We start from the raw sequence: 20,326 nt of genomic DNA, 5'->3' as shown, positions 1-20,326 counted from the left end.
TTTTTGTGCCTCAGTGCAATTTCGGGTTTCATGACTCTTATTGCAAGTTGAGGGTCTTTTTGGAGTTTTAGCAAGCAAACTTTATTCACTTGTAATTAGGTCTTTAAGACTCGGTTACATGTGAGAGGAGTTTTATTTGTTCTATTTTAAAGTTTTGTATGTGTAGTCGGGTTTCAAAGCTCCGATTACACATCTTATTCCCTCTTTACTTTTCTTTTAAATACTTGCAATTGGGCCCTTCAGACCCGACTGCAAGTGTTTTTGTTTTGCCTTCATTTCACTCTGCGTGATTTTCTCTAGTGGAGTGATTTTTGAGAAGTGTTTTAATGCTTCCTAGTTTGGTTAGGATTGCTCCTCTTGATTCTTTTTAAGGGACTATCATTGAGGGTTTGGGCATTTTTCTTTGGTAATCTCTCCTCAAGTCTTGGGCGATTTTCAAGTTTTGTCTTCCATTTTCAGGTATTTCTTTTTCCTTTTCTTTTATTTTAAATTCGTTCTTGTTTAGGCTCCTGTAAATTTGTGATTCAATCTCTTTTGATCAAGCATTGAGATGGAATCGCTGTCATTCAGGCCTTTGCTTTTGAGGTTCTTTCTTACCAAAACTCGCATATGTATTTGCCACTATCTATATTGCAAGCCTGCAATTCTTCTTTTGCATTCGGGTTTAGTGTCTCTCATGCATGTATTCAATTCCCATCCCATGATTTCCTTTGTGTCTTTGTTTACATAAAGTTTGCGCTTTTTCAAAGTCTCGTATTACTCCTATATAAGCATCCCACGTGTTAAATATCGGTCTTCCCTTGATTACAATCGAGTCTTACAAAGCTTCTTGCAAGTCAACTCTCATATGCATTTAATTTACAAGCTTCATTGTTTACAAGTAATGAACACTTGTAATCGGGTCGCTCAAACCCGGTTGCAAGTTTGTTCTTCTTTTCACAGTGGTGATAAAGCACTTGCAGTCGGGTTTGCAGGACCCAATTACAAGTGCTCATTATTATGTTATATTTCCTCGCTTTTACTCATTATTCACTTGCATGCGGAAGAGTAGAACTCGATTGCATGTTTAAGTCAGGCATCACAAAGTTTACTTGTAGTCGTCTGTGAGACCCGACTACAAGCAAATGTTTTTGAGTCTTTCCCAAGGAGTTTGTATGCAAAGTTGACTTGTAGTTGGGTCTCGCAGACTTGACTGTAAGTTGTAATTTGTCATTGCATTTCAAGATTGGTAAGCTTATTCTATTTGCCATCATACTTATTCAATTTGTAACATTTCCAAGTAGTTATATTGCATATTAGTCACATGTAATCGGGTCTTGAAGAACCGACTACAAGTATCCATTATCATTCAACTTGCAAGCTATGCACTCACACTTGTAGTCGGGTCTACGAGACCCAATTACAAGTGCGAGATGCAAGTTTCCATTGCACTCATTTTACTTGCAATCAACCCTTCAAGATTCGATTTCCATTCTTGCCACTATCTAAAGCATATCCTCAGGCATCTTTGAGTCATTCCAAGCTACTACATGTTAAATACCTTCATAAGTCTTGATGGGAGCATTGGTTTTCAAAGGATTTGGCACCATGGAATCACCTATTGCTGTTGAAGATGTTCTTACTTTTCTAAGGTTTCATCACAGTTTTGCAGATTCTTGTTCGATGTCAGAAGAGCCAGGATCACCTCCAAACAAGAAAATGAAATACAAGTATGACAAATATCAAAATGAGGTTGCTCCCACTTAGGTGGTCTCTTTCATCGATGAGATCCGCGATACAGAGATTGGAGACGTTGACATGTCCGAATTTTTGGAAAGGAGTGTTCACCAACGCATGGGATGCAACTGCTTCTGAATAGCTATATTCATTTGGTGTCTTCATTCCCGATGGCTGCTTTAGAACCTGATTTCGTCCTCGCATGTGCTGCTCATTTTGACCGAGATATGAGGACAATTAGGGATGAAGATGGGTATGTTATAATAAGATTGGATCTGGAAACAATTGACAAGATCTTCAAATTCCCCGCAGCTCCTTTGTATGCAGACATCACTATGAAGAGTGCCTTGGATCACTACAATCAGAGAAGGTTAGATTGCATCAGGCACATTAATGCTAAGTGGCTGAAGACTCCCAAGACTTGTTTTTCAAGGTGGCCTAAGTTATATCGCTGCAATTTCATTGAAGTAGGTGATATGATCACACTTCTTAGCAGAATAATAGGGTTAAGGCACTCCAATGTGTTTGAAATCTGGATGTACAAATATATTGTGATCATTATGAAGTAACAATTTCACATTTTCTGGGGAGAAATCATTAGTGATAACTTGTGTGAGCAGCTATCATAAGTTCCCACTACCTTCACTGTTAATATGAATTCATACTTGGTGTATATTGTAGCGTCACTCACACAATTTCTTGGTCTTTTTACCAAGGGTGATAGGTCGCTAGTGCCAGTGTGGAAGTACTATGATTAGTTGACTTTGAGGCCCAATAGGCTTCATTACAGAAGAGTGCAGGATGCATTCTTTGGTCACTTCATGTGTCTATTTGACAAGATACTCAAGAACAAAAGAGTTTTTGAGGTAGCATGGAGAAAAGTAAACGAGTACGGGTGTTTGTTCCTGCAGTTCCCAACTTTCACTTACATGAGAGTTGGATGTTTTGAGGGGCAGCCATACATGTTACCCCGATACCCCATTGATAAGATTCTTTTGATGGAGTTGGCAAGACAGTTGATGGTAGTTCATGCAATACAATTTGCCAATCATAAGCTGGGTATCAATATTTCTTCACATAATCCATTGCAGATTGGTTGATATTCCTTGAACACTTTTGCGAGAGCCAAAGCAATGGCAACTGAACTTCAGGAGATCAAGTTGAAGAAGTTCATAGCAAGGAAGAATCTTGATTACCGAGGGATGAAGGATAAAATCAAGAGGGCCTTCACCCATGTCCATCGTTTGGAGGATATTTGGATTGATCTCCGCATTGAAGATGAAATCAGGAGAATGGATTACAGCAGGTTCACTTTGGAGCAAATTGTTGATCTTGATTTAACCAGGATTCTAGAAGGCATGGTAGATGATGGAAAGATCCTTGATCTAGAATACGTCGAGCAAAGAGTGGCAGAAGCTCCTCTTCCTTCTCCACAATGGTCCAAAAAGGAGTGTGACTCAATCATTGACAAATTTCAGCCCATCGTTGCTAACACTAACACCTGGCTCAAGGATAATTCTGTCAAGGCAATCAAGGTCAAAGTTGAGACAGAAAATAATTTAGTTGGGCCTGTTGGGCGAAGATCTGAGGTCAGGGTCAAGTCTAAATAAGGTGCTTCTTCTTTTGGCACAAGGATCAAGTTGAGAGTAAGTAGAGCTTTGGTTATCCCTCCTCTAGAAGTGTCACTCAAAGGGAAGGAAAAACCAAAGTACAAATACAGGTTAGTGATGCTAACAATAGTACTCACTAGTAGAATACAACAAGATCACCTCCTTTTGTAGGTTCAGATTCTCCTCATACAACCCTTCCCCAATTATCATTGGATGTACCCATGTCCCCAATTGATACGGATGTGGATTCTTTCTCCACCGTTCATATGGAACCTGTGGAACCAAGTACATCTGCTTGTACTAGCGTGGAAGTACTTGTTGAGACCTCTCATGGTGGCTTCGAGAATTTTTTTGATGTGAATCCCTCATATGCCATCTTGTCCAATGTTTCTCTTCTTGAGATCAATACTTCTACCATGAGTTTTGATAAGTTCATGATAGAAGCAAGTCATGAGTACCTGAGCAAAGGATCATCACTGTCTAGATAGGAGCTTCTCCTCGAGTCACAACTATGGTACAGGTAGAGGCTGTTTCTTCAGATACCATGGTTGTTGTCTCTGATGTGAACTCATTAGAACTACCCCCATGGCTGAGTTCAATCACACCTAAGAGGAAGAAGCAGGAGATCTCTTTTGAAATATTTGATTTTTCGACAGATTGCGAAACTTAAGCCTAGAGCTGTTAAGAAGGAAAAGACAGTCTCGCAGGTGGTAGTAGACAAGAATAGAATGAAATATGCAGAAGTAGCAGAGCCATTAGTTGAGAAACCGCCAGAAGAGATGCAACTGTCAGATTACAGGCTCACCAGGATAGAACTTGGGAAGCAGACACATATAGGTCTTATGCATGATGCCACAGATTCAATAGCTTCTTTGGTTCAGAATTATGATGAATTACTAGCAAAGAAGAATGAGCTCAAGGAGAAGAATTCCCAACTCATCATGGTAATTTAGAAAATAACAAATTCTTCAGAGTAGGTTGATCCATTGACTTCTTCCACATCCGAAGAATCTGTTAGGTGATTGGAGAAGATTGCTTAGAAAGCCAGGGCAGTTGATTCTTTGGTAGATCGGTTGATTGATCAAGGAACCCAAGTGGTGAAGAAGGCATTGCATGTATTGAACAATGTTAGAGCAGCAAAAATTAAGTTGAATGAGACTTTGGAGGCTTTCAATCAAAGTCTGGGTTCAATCAAAGAAGATTTAAAGATCTGGCATGAGATGGATCAGATCAAATTGGAAATTCTGTGCAAAAATATGGTGATACCTGGCAGAGAAAAATATATAGAATTTGATGAACTTTTGACAAACAAATCATTGGTTATCAAAGAGCTCATCAAAGATGTTTAGGTTACACTTGAAATGAGTGACGAAGTCAAACAGGACATACTCTCTAATTTTGACAAGATGTCTTGCAAAATTCTAAGTCATGATGGAGAGTTGCTTGCAGCAGATTTGGTAGTCACCGAAATGGTATCAAATCTTCGCTAGGCGCAAGAGTCAGAACAATTTACTCTTATAAAGCAGTATTATACTCACATACTGTGGCTGAAACCACAATTTTGCACATCCCCCCGGCTGTACAAAATTTTCAACCAACAATAGTTAAACCCATGCACTAACCTACAATTTAATAATTCCTAATAAAAGAGAGATTGATTGCTTTCAGCTGCTGACAATTTCTATTTAATTCTCTTAAATGACAATTTTGTTACTAAACAATAGAATCATCCTTATATTCATAGCAAAGCTATAATATTTTCTTTGCATTTATGCTTCTGGCTGGCACTTATTATATTGGTTTTATAAATTTATTGATCTTCATATTGCAGATAAATTTTGTGGGATTTATCCAGCTAGGCCCATTATTCCCTTTAGGGAATGCAATCTAGTCCATATTTGTGTCATTCTGTATTGGCAATCAATATAAAGCATTGAGTTTTACAAAGAATATTTTGTGCACTGTATCTGTATTGTCTTATTTAGTAAGTCTACTTATTTAAAAATTAATCATTTATTACTTCTCGAATCAGTGTATGTATCTACTGTTGTGAGTCTTGAGTTTTAGCATGTGCGTGACTAAAAATTATTTGGTCGATGCAGGAGAATTGCAATTTAAAGTTCTGCAAGTGGATATCTTTCTGATTAATAGATCAGATATTTGAAGAGGATTTTTTCTCACATGGCAGTTTCTGTTTTGACGTGAATATCTTTTGAGCTTGAGATATCATTCACCAGCCGTTTTTACTCTGTATTTTAAATATCACAATGAGTATTTTTGAAGTGGGGAGTAGATCTCAGCGCATGGGTGGTCAAAAAGAAAAGTTTGTAAGGTATGTGTTTTTGAAGTAAACTTTCATTTATTTATCCTTAAAGATGGTTTAATTTTTGGTCAACTTCAGAGCAAAACATAGATGTGAACATTTGTTAGAACAGTTACTCTACATGTTTTTGGATTTCTGAAAGTCAGAAATTGTTCATCTCAGGAATAATGGGAACTAGTGTTGAGGCATAGACTCATGGATCAAGTGTAATTTATTGTATATATTAAAAAATTGTTAATGTAACTAGAAAGGAAAGGGAAAGCAAAAGATAAAGCTAGGTTTAGACATAACTGTATCTTAACATGCAAATTGTTAACTGTTTTGCTTGTTTCACTTTTATTTGATCAAAGCAAGTTCCTTCCTGATTTATGCTGCTTTTTAATGGCAATGAATTGCTCCCAAGAAGCACCTTTAGCTGATAGACACTGGAAGGGATATGTGCATACTCCTTTAAGCCATCAAAATGTATAGAATGATAGTAAGGGTTATCGACCACAGAGAACTTTGGGCACTGATTTCATCTGATGATCAACATGGTTTCTTTTAAACTATAATTAAATCAAGAGATTAAATGGATATATTCAATCTATAGAAGATAAAACAGGCACATGATTCACAGAAAATTTAATACGATCAAAATTTAAACAGGAATTGTGCAAATTAATCACATTTGCATCTAAATAAAGAATTCACTTCACGTGACCCAAAAGTTGTTTTCTGTAAAGTGACAGGCTAGTTTTCTTGTGTTTTGATAAGTGTTTGATGTAATGCCAATATGACAGTGCTGTGATATTTCAACTTTAACTTTTCTTTCCCTTTTGTGTATATTTTTCAACAAATTTCTCAAATGAGCCATAAAATGTTACTTTATAACAATCCCGAAAGCTTCTAGAAACACTTTTCAATTTCCCGCTCTTATAATATTTAATATATCCTAGGGAAATAAAGTGACTTTAATAAACTCTACATTAATAAACCACTTAAGTCACTTTATCTAACTTATTAAATCAATTAAATAATATTACCAATAAAATAAGCTTTGTCGGATAATATTGAATAATTAAATTAATGAACTCCTTTTTTACCCGACTTTAGCCTACAAGAATAGAATAGGCTAATTAGTCTCATTGGACTATTATGCAGAAAGGGACATTACAAGTGATGAGGTCTATTTCAGTTTCTTCCTTTTGCAAAAGTATTAGGCTTGAGGACTTTGGAAGGGTGCTTCCTACTGCTTTGCTACTAGACACCATTGTATGGCTATCCCATTCTTGGAGATTTTCCCATACTTAAGTGTGCTACCAGCTTCGCTATAAATTCATTCGACTCTCTTTGGCCTTGGTGAAGATTCCTAAAAGTTTTGTGGAAGAACTCTTCCTTTTCCTCATCTATCATTTTCTTCTTTCCTTTATCTCCCTCAGCCATAACTTCACATACTATGTGTTGATCTACAATGCTTAGGCCCTCAACTTGTGTTTTCCTTTGTTCTTGTCTAATATATTTGGTCTCTCTATTACAGGGAAACGTAAAAAATCTAGATGCCCTATGTGCTGGAAGAATCTTTTGCTCTCTATAATAGCCCTAATGATTATTATGAGATAATATCATTTAGGGTTTTTATACTATCAATTGAAATTGACGAACCTAGAATTTTTGTTGTAAAACTCTACTATTTATCCTTGGGGATCACATTCAATTTTATAAATATCATCCCAAAATATAATAAAATCTCAATAAATAATAGTTTCACAAGATTATTTGTTCTTAGAATTTAAAAGACAAAGAAATCTCGATAAATCAATTGGCCTCAATAATAAAGCTGGAGTATTACAATTAATAGTCTGGCACATGCATGTGAGCCAGGATATAGGCACTTATGTATTTCTTTTATGCAATCCCTCTTAGTGAAATCTAGTATATTGTGTATACCTATAAATTTTGTTTTAGTTTTTTTCTAGAGTTAGGTCAAGGTTTAGTTTGATCCTAGGGAGCTTCCCTCACAATTTGAAGAATGGTTCTACCATACACATTGGTCCCTTTTGTGTTTTCTTGCAAGAGACAAATAAAAATGTTAGCAGAGGCAAATATTAGTATGCTAGACCTAAGGGTAAATAACAAACGTTGTAAATAAATGATTGGGGATAAATAAATAAGCAAATTAGTTAATTGGTCCCTCAAAGACCTTGGACAGAAACGTGGTTTCATGCAGATGAGAACCATGAGTTTTGTTGCCAATATTAGGTTACCAACTTAACTTACCTTAAGAATTATACTATGGGTGTAACGGATTAATTAATTAACCAGATGTGTTGGGGACCTTGGATGGGGGATGTGGGTCCACATGGTTTGCTAGATAGCATATGTATTTCACCTTTGTGTTGATGCTTTATTAAGCTTAATTAAATCTTTAATTAACTCAAAAATAAATTTGCACCTATGTTGGGACTTTATTTAGGTACTATAGATGGCTATTGCACCATGCTTGTGTTATTTTTGGCATTAAGCCTCATTGAAATTATATAGGTATAGGTTGTAAGCATGGTGATCTTTTTAGTTTTAAACAATAAGATGAGGTTTAAATAATTCTAAAATGGGTTTGAGTGAAAAATTCTGGAAAACAGGAGACAACATACATATAAAAAAAAAAAATTAAAATCATACATTGGATCATCGTGATATGTTGTTCTGAATCCAATCTTTTGAATGTTACAACATATCTCCAATAGAATTATTGTGAGACAGTTTCTTGATACAATCCACGTTAAGTATTATTAAAATAAGCGTTTTATAAAAAGTGCTCACACTTGACCAGTTTGTCTATCATTTCAAATTTCCTTTTGCAGTGGCCTTTGAAATAAACCCTTCCCAATACAAAATGTAAGCTAGAAATTTCTTGTTAGATTATTTTCATACCATAAGAAAAGTGGCATCTGCTGGTTTCTGTACATGCATATCAATCTTATGTTCAATCTGCATTTTTTCGCAAGGCTTCGATCTCTAAATGTTGTAACTTGTGATTGCTTTGTTAATGCTGCTAGAAGTACATCATTTCTTTTCAGAAAATTCACTTTCTTGTTCTGTAATAATTTATAATTCTATTGATAATTCTTTTTCCCATTCAACTGAATTTTTAGTATTTATCTCACAGGTTTTACACTGATACAGAGTCTGCGGAGCCTTTTGGTTCAGGGACTGGCAAATTTAGTAACTATGACTTGAGATATAGAAATTTGGACAGGACATCAAGCTCTACATTGTGTTGTGTGAGAAGAGCAATGGATAAAAGAGGACAAGAATTGAAGAATATTGGTTGTTCATTGGTAAATGAAGTGTCCAGGGTAGTCTTTCCAGAGGATCTTAAATTGTTCAAAAAGAGTTTATTTGATCCTCAAGATAAGGTCCTTCAGAGGTGGAACAGATTTTTTATTATATCATGCATGATTGCAATATTTGTTGATCCATTCTTCTTTTATGTGCCACTTGTGGATGATGGATTAAATTGCCTCGGTATAGATAAGAATTTGGCAACTGTTGTTACTGTTCTGCGGTCTCTCATAGATATCTTTTATTTAGTACACATGGTGTTTCAGTTCCGAACAGCTTTCACATCTCCATCTATGGTATTTGGGAGAAGAGAGCTCGTGATAGATCCAATACAAATTGCAAAAAAGTACTTGTCAACATACTTCATAATTGACTTTCTCGCTGTGCTGCCTCTTCCCCAGGTACGGACATTTTATGTTTCTAAAAAATAAATTTTGATGTTTGCTATTCATGGGAAAGTTCATATCCCGTTCTCTTATAAGTATGGTTTTATATGCAGAAATTAGCACCAAACATGGGAATTACTGTTTAGATCTCAGCTATGGCTGTATTTAAAATTATGTCAACTTAGTATAAGCTATTCATTACTTAAATAGATAGCTACATGAAAATGTGGCGAAAAAAGGGGTTGTGCCTTTCACAAAGTCCTATGGCTATTGGAAATGCCTATTATATGCAATATCATTTTTATCATCATTATTCTTCTTGTTTCTGTTCCTTTCCACTGCATTGTTTTGAACTTGTTTGCACTACTGAATGAGATAAATTGCACTGTAAATTCAGTATTGTGTATGTTTGATGTAAACACTCTTGATGGTTGTATGACTGTCATATTGTTAAAAATTGAAGAAATAAGATTGAGAGAAATCGGCATGTCTTCTCAAGTTGAGAGCATTGCATTATATTATTGAACATGTACTAAATTTAGAGAGTAGTTATATTCTAAAAATAGATGGCAATTACAAAAGACTTCTGCTACCAATTTAATAAAAGATCACTAACCAACACTAACTTATTATTAATATCATTATACTTATATTCTAATATTCTCGCCTTAATTACTAAATTAAAAGGATTCGGAGGTTTAGTCATAAATCACAAGATGTGTAGAAATGCAGAGAAATATCTGCACAAGCAACTTTCTCGACAACAGGCATATGAGAAAGATATGCAAAAAAAACATAATGAATATGCTTTGTTGCGGAGTTATCAGTTGGTTTGCTTTCCTTCTGAGGTGACATTTCTGATTTTATGAAGTCGTCATTGGGTTCACCTTCAAAGTATCACTGAGGCCTTCAAGGCATAATTGGTAGTGTTGTGAAGACAAACTCTATATGGTTTGAATCTCACTCAGAATGAATACACTTTCAGTTTTACATTGCTAACACATAATTGGAGACAAAGCACCCAAATGTTGACACATTGGAACATTCCATGGTCTAGGAGGTATATCTATCAATGGTGCCACAACACTAGCTTTTTTCTTGACCTCCTTAGTGCTATGATTGGACCATGGTTCCTCTTGTGTAGCATTCAAAATAGGATTAACAAGTTTTTGCCTTTGTGCACATCGCTTTGCCTAATGCCTCGAGCAGTTATCTTTTCTTGGTTTACATCACAAACAATGCACTCTTTCTCTCAAAATTGAATTAAAATATTTTGATTTTTTGTAGGTTGGCTAATAGAGAGCAAATTTTTGTTGAAACGTAGAGTACACCTAACATTTTGTACTAAACGTTTGATGCCATTATTGAATGCAATCTGACATCGCCTATCTGTTTGATTGTATGTGACTTGTCACCAAGTGAAACAAAATCTTTATGTCTCTCTTCAGCAATGAACCTGACATACCAGTCCTTATGACATGTGAAGTGTCTAGATGCACTTGAATCAAATAAATAACAATTGCTTCTAACACCATTTGAAAAATCCGTTAATCCACACTTCTCCTCATGGTCTTCCTCAATATTATCTGCCATCAGTTTCATTCTATTGCTTCTAGGATAGATTATACGGTCTTTGTTTGCAATCATTCTTTACATACCCAAAGCTGTTACAATAAAAACATTTCACTTTTTTCTTGAATTGAGCAGAAGAAGTGTTGTTAGATCAATCTTAATATTTGTTCTTAAATATTTGCTGTAATATCCCTTGTCCAATTGATGACTGAAACAAGGAATATTTGCTGTCAAATCTGTGTGTTATGCTGCTTACTAATGCTGCGTGTTATGTGGACTGCTGTCTCCGTTTGTTTTCAGTTTGATATTGAGTCACCACACAAACATTAATTAATGAAAGGACATTCTACAATGATTATCTTAGAGGTATGAGTTTTAAGAATGCATCTACTAATAGTTTAATGATGTCCTAGCACCAATTTTGACTCAAAATCAGATTCATGGACTTGCTGGCATATTGTCAAACAGTTGGCAAGTATCCTCAGAAAAGTTCATACAATGTAATATAGTCAATGCAAACCTCTAACTTTTCTATTGAGTTCAAAAGATTTCCACAATGTAGTACCAAGACTAGCTACAATACATCAACAATGACTAAAGACTCTTATACATCAATTCATCATTCTCAGCTAGTCTGAATACACGTGACAGCCAAGGCTATTATTGCAAGATCAAGCAATGAAATGATAGTAGGAGAACCTGGAACAATTCGCTATGAAGAAAGAAGCGATATCCACGCCAAATAGCCCTTGAGAGTGCCAAGTCAAATCAACTATGTTGCCGCCCCTGCTGTTATGGTAGACGGACTGAGATCTCCCTGATTTGACAGCAGAATAACCTCCAATTTGGTATTAAATGAAGCACCTCTCTCCTTACATCAGATCACTAGTCTTCAATTTATCTTTTGATGCTCCTTATAATATATTTGGGCAAAATCGAAATCATGCACAGTCAGGCCCGAACTCCCTGATATACCCTCAATGGTGGCTGATCTCTCTTCAAATCTTCTCTAAAAGAGTTTCCCTTCCTTCTCCTTCATCGCCTGTCTTAAATATATAGTTTAAAGTTTCCTTGATGAGGTATAGGCAAAGTCGTGGGCATGGGCAGTCTGAACACAACTCTGATAAAATTCTGATTGGTGGCCGAATCCTTCCCAAAACTCTTTCAAATTGCTCCTAGAAGAATCGCCTCACCTTGCTCCACATTATAGCTGACCTCTTAAGGAATGTTCGATGCCTTAATGATGAAATCTGGTCCAAAATCGTGGAATAGGGGATGAAATTCGAACTTGTCTCAGACCTGGAGATTTTCATCAGCAAACTCTCAAGATTACTTCCATATGTTCCTTAATAAGATCGCCACACTCCTCCTATGTAAATTGATGCACCATGGGTCCTAAATCTGATAAACTGAAAATGTCATGAATTCACTCCACCATGGCAGCAACAATAACTTCAATGAGCCCAAATTGGAAGACTGAAAATGTCTCCCACTCTAATGCAAATTTGTCTTCGAGCGAAGACTTCACAAATTAGGCAATGATGTAGATTCCGTCACGAACCTACTCCAAATGAAGAACTAGGGTTTCGTCTAGCCCTTCTATCCAATCTGCTGAAGGTTTGCGTCCTCAGAGATTCCACCAATGCCACGCATCAGTCATTTCATCATATCCAAATCTCCAATCCCCTGATCCTCTAACATCCTCTTCTATTTATCCTTTTTCATCCCCCTTCACGAGGTTCCTTCTAGAAGAGGGTAGGTACACTTTATTATTTAATATTATTTAAGTGACTTTTAATTATTTTTTAAATTTTTATACTTAAGTCACTTTTTAATCAAATTAATTAAAGATAGTCACTTTTAATAATTAATTTATTTTAATGACTTTCTAAGAAATTAATTTAATTAATTCCTCCTTATATCACCTATTAGCCTAGCGGCTAAAATTGGGGACATTAGACATACCCAAAGTTGTTACAATAAAAACATCTCACTTTTTTCTTGAATTGAGCAGCAGAAGTGTTGTTAGTTCAATCTTAATATTTGTTCTTAAATTGGGCAGCGAGAAGAGTTTCAATGATCCCAGCAGTAGATTCACCTATTTCTTGTTGTTGTCACTTGTTTTGCAAAAATATTGACTGACCTTATCACAAGTTAGTGTTTGAAATTTTAGCTAGAAGATTCAAAGACTATATAAATATCGTAAAGGAAGGCAAGAGATTGTTAAAAACTAGTGCAACCATGTCCTCTTCAATTGCTTTGTTGATGGTGACAAAGTTAATACTTAAGATCCTTAATTTTTAAGATATGTTCGAACAAAGATCCTCTTAAACACTTTGATAGAAAGCAATAAATTTTTGAGATACACAAACCAACCTTTTTTGAAACTTTGTATTTACTTTCCTTTGTTCTTCCACATGTTATATAAAGAGGTGGTGTTATGGATTTCAAAGATTAAATTATATAAGACAACAACTTGAGAATCAACAAGGCTTCCCTATGACATTTCTCAAAGTCAATTGGAGGATTAATAGGTCTAATTTTTGTGTGTGACAAGATTTTGTGACATTCTCGATACATACCGATGGCTAGAATCTTATGAATCCAAATATTTTAATTTTTGCTAGTGAGTTTGTGCCTTTGGCAATACTAGATTTTGATTATTGGCCATTTTGCTAACAAACCAACAAAATAAACTTTTCCTAAATTTTTTAATGTGATCCCAAAAATTTTCAAACCTTGTCAGTCCCTTCCATTAAACCCATAAAAAATCAACTTTGGATCTAGAATTTTAAAATTATACTAGCCTGGAAAATAAATTTTTCTTGACACCCTAATCCTTTTGGGAATTCCTTCATATTTTAAATCTCGTGAATATAAATCTTTGGATTCTAACTAAGTTGTAGTTTTTTTATTTTTTCCAAACTTTGTACTCTTTGTTAAACTTCTATGTATGGTTGCAAAAAAGGAAAAAAAATTAAAACATACTTAGAAATTTCTAGAACCTAAAAATGCTAAGAACACATGTCAAAGTCTTTTTAGGCACAATTTTTTATAATTCTATGTCATTTATAGATTACTCGGAACCTTTAGATGTTCTTTCATTTGTTTCTACTAGTGTAATATGGCCATCACCTACTTTGTGTGCTCCTTGATGGGTTTTTTCGCTAGAACAATTCTCAAACACGTTTGAGAGATTTTCTACTATTCAGATACTGATTTTAGTGATGATTTGTTGTTTTTATTCATAACTTTGTCACCCTTTGGCATAGTTCCTATAGGGGGAGTGTAGGGGTTCTAGAGTACCCATGTTGATTGTAATATCCCTGTTAAGGTAAATTAAATTTAATTCGGACTGATGCAATTCTTACAATATGCAGAGTATAATGTACTGATTTCTTCTTTTGATTTCAGGGTATATATTCAGAATTTAATCCTTAACAAATATGAATGTTAATAATGATAATGTATTGATGAGATGCTGATGTACTTCTTTTCTTCAAGTCTGAGATTGCCGATCAAAGGTGTTGATGTATAGCTTCAGTCGGACTCCTCAGGGCTGACTTAGCCATTAAATGTGTGAATGGCTATCGATTTTATAATGTGTATGTAATGTCCCCTACTAGCTTTAGACCTGTTATAACCATAATTAATCTATTTCTATGTACTTATGACTTGAACTAACTTGATTAAGAGACAAGTCTATCTTAATGTGAATCAAATCTGTGATTTTCTTTCTTTCCTTTGTCTATCAAGTGCTTGCTAATTTACCATACTACATAATTGATCTTATTCTGATTCATTATAAAACATTTACATATTTATTAATAACTAGTTATATGAATTGTTTTGCATTACTGCATAACAGTTTCTAAAAGATATTATAATAATTATTATATTAATATCTATATTTATACTATTATTGAATTCTGCAAGTGCATATGATCATTATCGAGCTTCCAATCTTACTCATCATATTGAACACATCACCGTGCATGCCACCAATACTGCCAGTATCTTACTGTCAATTATTATATAGATAAATCTATTATCCTTTTCAGACCTGAATATAAATAAAGGAATTGAATTATCTTATCCAATATTTATGTATCTTCTAATTACCAAATATATAAATTAATAATACCATCCTGTTGTGACCATTTCACACATCGCCCCATCGCAAATGGGGACCCCCTCTTTTTCGCTTGTTTTCGCTTTCGTTTTTAGGGTTTTGTTAGTCCGTTAGTTGTCTGGATTTAGGGCTAAGCCTTAGGGTTTTAAATCTTGCCTTTTCAAGCCAAAATCCAGTCATTTTTGAGAGCTTTTGAGCTTTCTTTTCTAGAATGCAAATTTTGAATGCAATGATTTCGCCAAAATGGTCTAATTTTCAATTGGAATGTTCATGCAGAGCTTAAACTTGTTTAAATGATGACCGTCAATGTGAATTTTTGTCTGATTGAATATTTTGACCAAATTTTGACTTTTTTGAAGTTTGATCCTAGGCATTGGAATTGATTTGTTTTCGCCTCGTGAAGTGTTAAAATGTGAAAAATCTTGTTATTTTGGCCTGTAGGAGCAAAATCGCTCCTGTCCCTCAGTGAAGGACGGGAGCTCATTTTCAAATATCTCATTGTCCTTGCAGAGTCCGGACAAATTTTACGTTTGAAGTGATAGAGAACGACAAGATCTTTCATTTGAATATAAATTGAAGATTTTCATGAGCGCGGAAAGGCCTCCAGAAGGAAAATCGCTCCTGTCCCTCAGTGAAGGACCGGAGCTACAATTCAAATTTCGCCATGTCCATGCAAGATTTTGATGACTCAGCAATTGGAGGACGTCCGAAGGAAGATACTTTGCCAAATGAATATAATTTGAGATGCAAAAACGAAGGAGAATGACCTATATTGACCAAATCGCTCCTGTCCCTCTCCAAGGGACCAGGGCGAGGTACCTTGTAGCTCTCGTCCCTCTCCCAGGGACCAGAGCGATTTCCTTCATTATGCAAAATCCAGACAAAGGTCAAGGAAAGTTTACGTTCAAAAACAAGGGAAAACATGAGATGAACGCATTGAATATAAATTGAAGATTTTTGGGACGTCCATAACAGTGTTAAATGCCTAGTTCGCTCCTGTCCCTCAGGAAGGGACCAGAGCGATTTTTGATATAATTGCTTTTCTTGCAAAGTTACAGATGATGTCGAGGCATGGACGAATGGAGTGAAGAGGGACGAATCCGTTGAATATAAACTTGGAACCTGGCAAAGTGAGGTAGTGGCCACAAGGGAAGGATCGCTCCTGTCCCTCTCCAAGGGACCAGGGCGATACATTGATGATAATACTCCCTACGCAAGTTCAAGGTCGTTCCTCCGAAGTTCAAGGTCGACACAAGTCAAGACAAGGTGGCGAGGGACATTTCAAGGCGTCTTCATCATGCGCAAACACTCAAAGGACGTTAAAATGAAGAAATTGACACCCTATAACATAGATCGCTCCTGTCCCTTAGGAAGGGACCAAGGCGATGTTAGATGCATTGGCCATTTCATGCAAAATTTACGTAAGGACAAGACATTGCAATGTTTTAGAGGGTCCATGGTATGGTAAAAGGATGATAAACAAGAGTTTTGAACGTGAAATGATCATTATTTTGAGCATGGAGACTATATCGCTCCTGTCCCTCTCCAAGGGACCAGGGCGATTTGCTTTGGATTCCTTGTTTTGCTTCAAGATCAAGCTAAGTCAAGACGTCTTAAGATAGCATATGGTCCAAGGCATCGTTTGAAGATAATTTGCAAAAGTGTTGAACGTCCAAACATTGCCAAATAATGTAAAAGCCTCACATCGCTCCTGTCCTTTGGACAAGGACCAGGGCGATATCATCAAAAGCACGCACGTTCCTTCAAAGATCAAAGCGAAGCAAGGTTAGGTAAGGTGAAGGACGACGTTTGAAGGGCATTACAATGAAGATCGAAGTGCAAAGTTGACAAGGTCAAGGAAAGGACATGGATCGCTCCTGTCCCTCTCCAAGGGACAAGGGCGATGATCCCTTTAATACACTCAAAACTTCATGCGAGCAAATGGAATAAGCGCAAAAGACACGAACAAAGGATGCTATTCGCCCACAATAAAAAAATCGAAGTTAAAAGATGCAAGATAGACATGAAAACAAGAAGATCGCTCCTGTCCTTTGGACAAGGACCAGGGCGATGTGCACTTAAAGGACACCCATATGCGCACACAAGGCGATCAAATTCGAAGGACCATCAAGGTGATCGATTTTTAACGTGGAGATGAAGGAGTTGGACGTAAGAAATGCAAAAGTCAAGACAAAATGGTGAATCGCTCCTGTCCCTCTCCAAGGGACCAGAGCGATGAGGTACGTCCCTTTGTTTTCCAATTTTGGCGCCAAACAAACAAATTTAAATTTCCTTAAATGCTAAATCGATTAAAAAATTGAAAATCCATTTTTATTTAGCATTTAATATGGCGTTATCTTTTATTAATTATTTTTTGCCTTTATTAAAAATCGAAATTCTCATTTAAAAAAAACGCAAGGCATTAATAATTAATTATTTAATCAATATAAAAATCGATTTGAAGCGCCCAATTAGGCAAGTCGGCCTTGTTATTTTATTGCAAATCATTTAAAAAATGGTTTTATTTGTCAAGTCGGCCTAAGAGGTGAAAGGGTATGAGCGCTATTTATAAGGGGAGTGAAACGTTCATTTTTACATAATCATTTTTACCTTTCTTCATGCGAATCAAGAAGAGGCGAATATAGTGCGAAGTGTGTTCAAAGGTGGTGCGATTTCAAACCAAAGGTGGCGCTAGTATCATCTTGTGTGGAGTGCGAATTGCGTTGAAGGCCAAAGGTGGTGCGAATTTCATTCATCCAAGGGTGGCGCGTAGTTATCAAAAGGTGGTGCGAATTTGAAGACCACACCAAGGGCGAATTTGGAGATCATTTAAGACCACGTCTAAGGCATTACTTGAAGATCACGTTCTCTCCAGAGGTGGCGAAGTATATTTTGAGGGAATCATATTGAAGATTATCTTATACCTCAAATTTTGCCTAGGCGAATTTTGTTTTTGCATTCTAGAGTTAGCTCTCTATCAAGGTATGGCGATTTAATTGTTATTGCTTTATTCATTCATCGTCATATTTCATTTTTGAATTTTGAAATTTTGAATCTCTTAGCTCAATCGTTGTTTTTTTTTAGGAAATGATAACTCTAGGGACTTATCATGAGGTTTCCTAAAACCTATCTCTCTTATCTACGTTATTTATTGCAAAATCTATTTCTTATAATGAAATGTTGTGTAGGTATGGCGACCCCAAAGGCGGGAGCATCCACCAGTCGCTCGGCTCTCATGAAAGAAGATCAGAAGACTGAAGAGGTGGAGACCAAGATCGTGTCCAAGTGGAGCAACATTGGAGATACAAACTTGGGAAACTTTAGCACGAAGAAGTTCCGAGAGGTCCCTTACATCGGCAAGCCATCACCTGTCGCCCGGAGAATAATAGAGAGTGGCATCATTAAGGCGGCCGGTTTTCCTCCAGCTATTCAGTGCCACGAGTTGATGATCGAGTGTGCCCGTCATTACAATCCACAGTCCAGGACAATTGTGTCCAATGAGGGAAACACTTTGACGTACCTTTCAGAGGAGGCCATAAGTGAAGCCTTCCATCTTCCAGAGCACAGGGACATGATATACAAGAGCATTGAAGGAGCTAGATCAGTGTACGATGACGATCCAGATGCTTGTCTAAGCATCATCAACAAGAACTGGCTACTCAAGAGTCGTCCCCGTCTGAGCAAAGTACCGAACACACCACACCGGATCGATTTCCAAGAGGAGTACAGAGATTTGATTACCATGCTCAACAGAGTTACAGGAGCACCTCATGCCTTCTATTTTGAGAAATGGATGTTTTATTTCATCCAGGTGATTGTTCAAGGAAAGGGTACAATACATTGGGCTAGGATAATTAGCCATTGCTTAGACGTACAATTGAGAAGACTCAGGGCTACTAAGTCCTTCCACATGAGTTCATACGTCATCTATGCCTTAATCAGGAGCGTCGAGTACGCAGGACTACCTCACAGAGGAGTGATTGGAAGAGGACCCGGCGAGGTCAGAGTTTGTGAATCCTATACCTACTTGCATCATCCACCAGGGAAGAACTACAAGTTAATCAATGATACTTTCACGATGAACATCACCAGGACGTTGCAAGGAGGGATTCACAACAGATTATCTCAGGATGCCCAGGAGTTAATCAAGAGGTACGGTGCTTGGTTCATTCAGTTTCCCAAGTTCACTTACATTAGAGTGTATGGATGCCCTTTACCTCCATATATGTTGCCGAGGTACCCGACAGATAGAATTGTGTTACTTGAAGTAACAAGGCAGTTGGCAGCATATGTGAAGGCATTCAGACACAGACATCAGAATGGAGTTCAGGTACCTATTATTTTGGGTAATTCAGTTGAGGTATGTCCCAATGTCTCAGCCATGGATGACGCAGAGAGGGAGTTAGCCTTGTATCCTTTTTCATCTTTTGCTTGGAGGAATAGTTTTGATCCTCATGGACATTTAGAAGAGACAGTCGGTAGAAGATTTAGACATGAATACCAAATTGAAGATTTTATGATGAATCTCCTAGATGATCTTGAAGTGAAACGCAAGATACATTCTAGATTGCCTTTGGATTTCATCAGGAAATGTAAGATTTACAGAGTAGCCGACCAAGCTCAGGACAACGGCAGGCACATCCAATCTTCATATGATAGAGAAAGTAAAACAATTAGTTTGAATTGGAATGAGCCCGAGGCCGTGGATTTAGATGATTTGATGGCACCAGTCTTGTCTTGTACTCGCAGATGGGTAGACATTCAACATCAGAAGTTGAGAGAACAAGGCATAGCCATGTCTTTTACTTTGGAAGAAAAGCCAGCCGAAGGTGGAGCCAGTGTTAGTGAAGGCAATCCTAATCCTAGGAATTCAGGTGAAGGTAACCTTCGATGTGCCAGTGAGGGCAATCTCCATCCGAGAGGTTCAAAGAGAAAGGAAAGATCAGAAAAGAAAGAGCCTTCCAAGAAAAAGCAAGGTGCTAACAAAGATCAAACACCAGGTACTTCTTCCAGGCCAGAAGATAGAACAGTTCGAGTGGAAGAATCCATGGAATCGATGGTACAGAATGATAGACAGGAGGAAGAACAGGCACAGCATGTTTCATCCGATGGATCTCTCCAAGACTATGATTTAGATAATGATAATGAAGTAACATCTCCTCCCAGACAAGAAGAAGTAGTACACAAAGAAATTCAAGTTCAAGAGACAAGATCAAATATCCCAGACTGGTTGAAGGAGAGATTGACTAAGGTGATCGTAATT

At 36.7% G+C, this 20,326-nt stretch overlaps 1 protein-coding gene across 1 annotated transcript in view; it reads left to right on the top strand.

Moving 5' to 3' along the window:
• LOC131033406 (probable cyclic nucleotide-gated ion channel 5) overlaps window positions 1-20,326 on the top strand; it is a 295,575-nt gene that overhangs the window by 31,209 nt on the left and 244,040 nt on the right. The window contains exons 2-3 of the mRNA XM_057964642.2: window positions 5,429-5,658; window positions 8,798-9,374. Coding sequence (XP_057820625.2) covers window positions 5,594-5,658; window positions 8,798-9,374 — 642 coding nt within the window. The 5' untranslated portion in view covers window positions 5,429-5,593. The remainder of the gene's footprint in view (window positions 1-5,428; window positions 5,659-8,797; window positions 9,375-20,326) is intronic.

This window comes from Cryptomeria japonica, chromosome 7 (genome assembly GCF_030272615.1).
Source record: "Cryptomeria japonica chromosome 7, Sugi_1.0, whole genome shotgun sequence".
Lineage (NCBI taxonomy): Eukaryota > Viridiplantae > Streptophyta > Pinopsida > Cupressales > Cupressaceae > Cryptomeria > Cryptomeria japonica.
The sequence above is the reverse complement of the archived record's forward strand: the minus strand, read 5'-3'. Positions and strand labels throughout refer to the sequence as shown.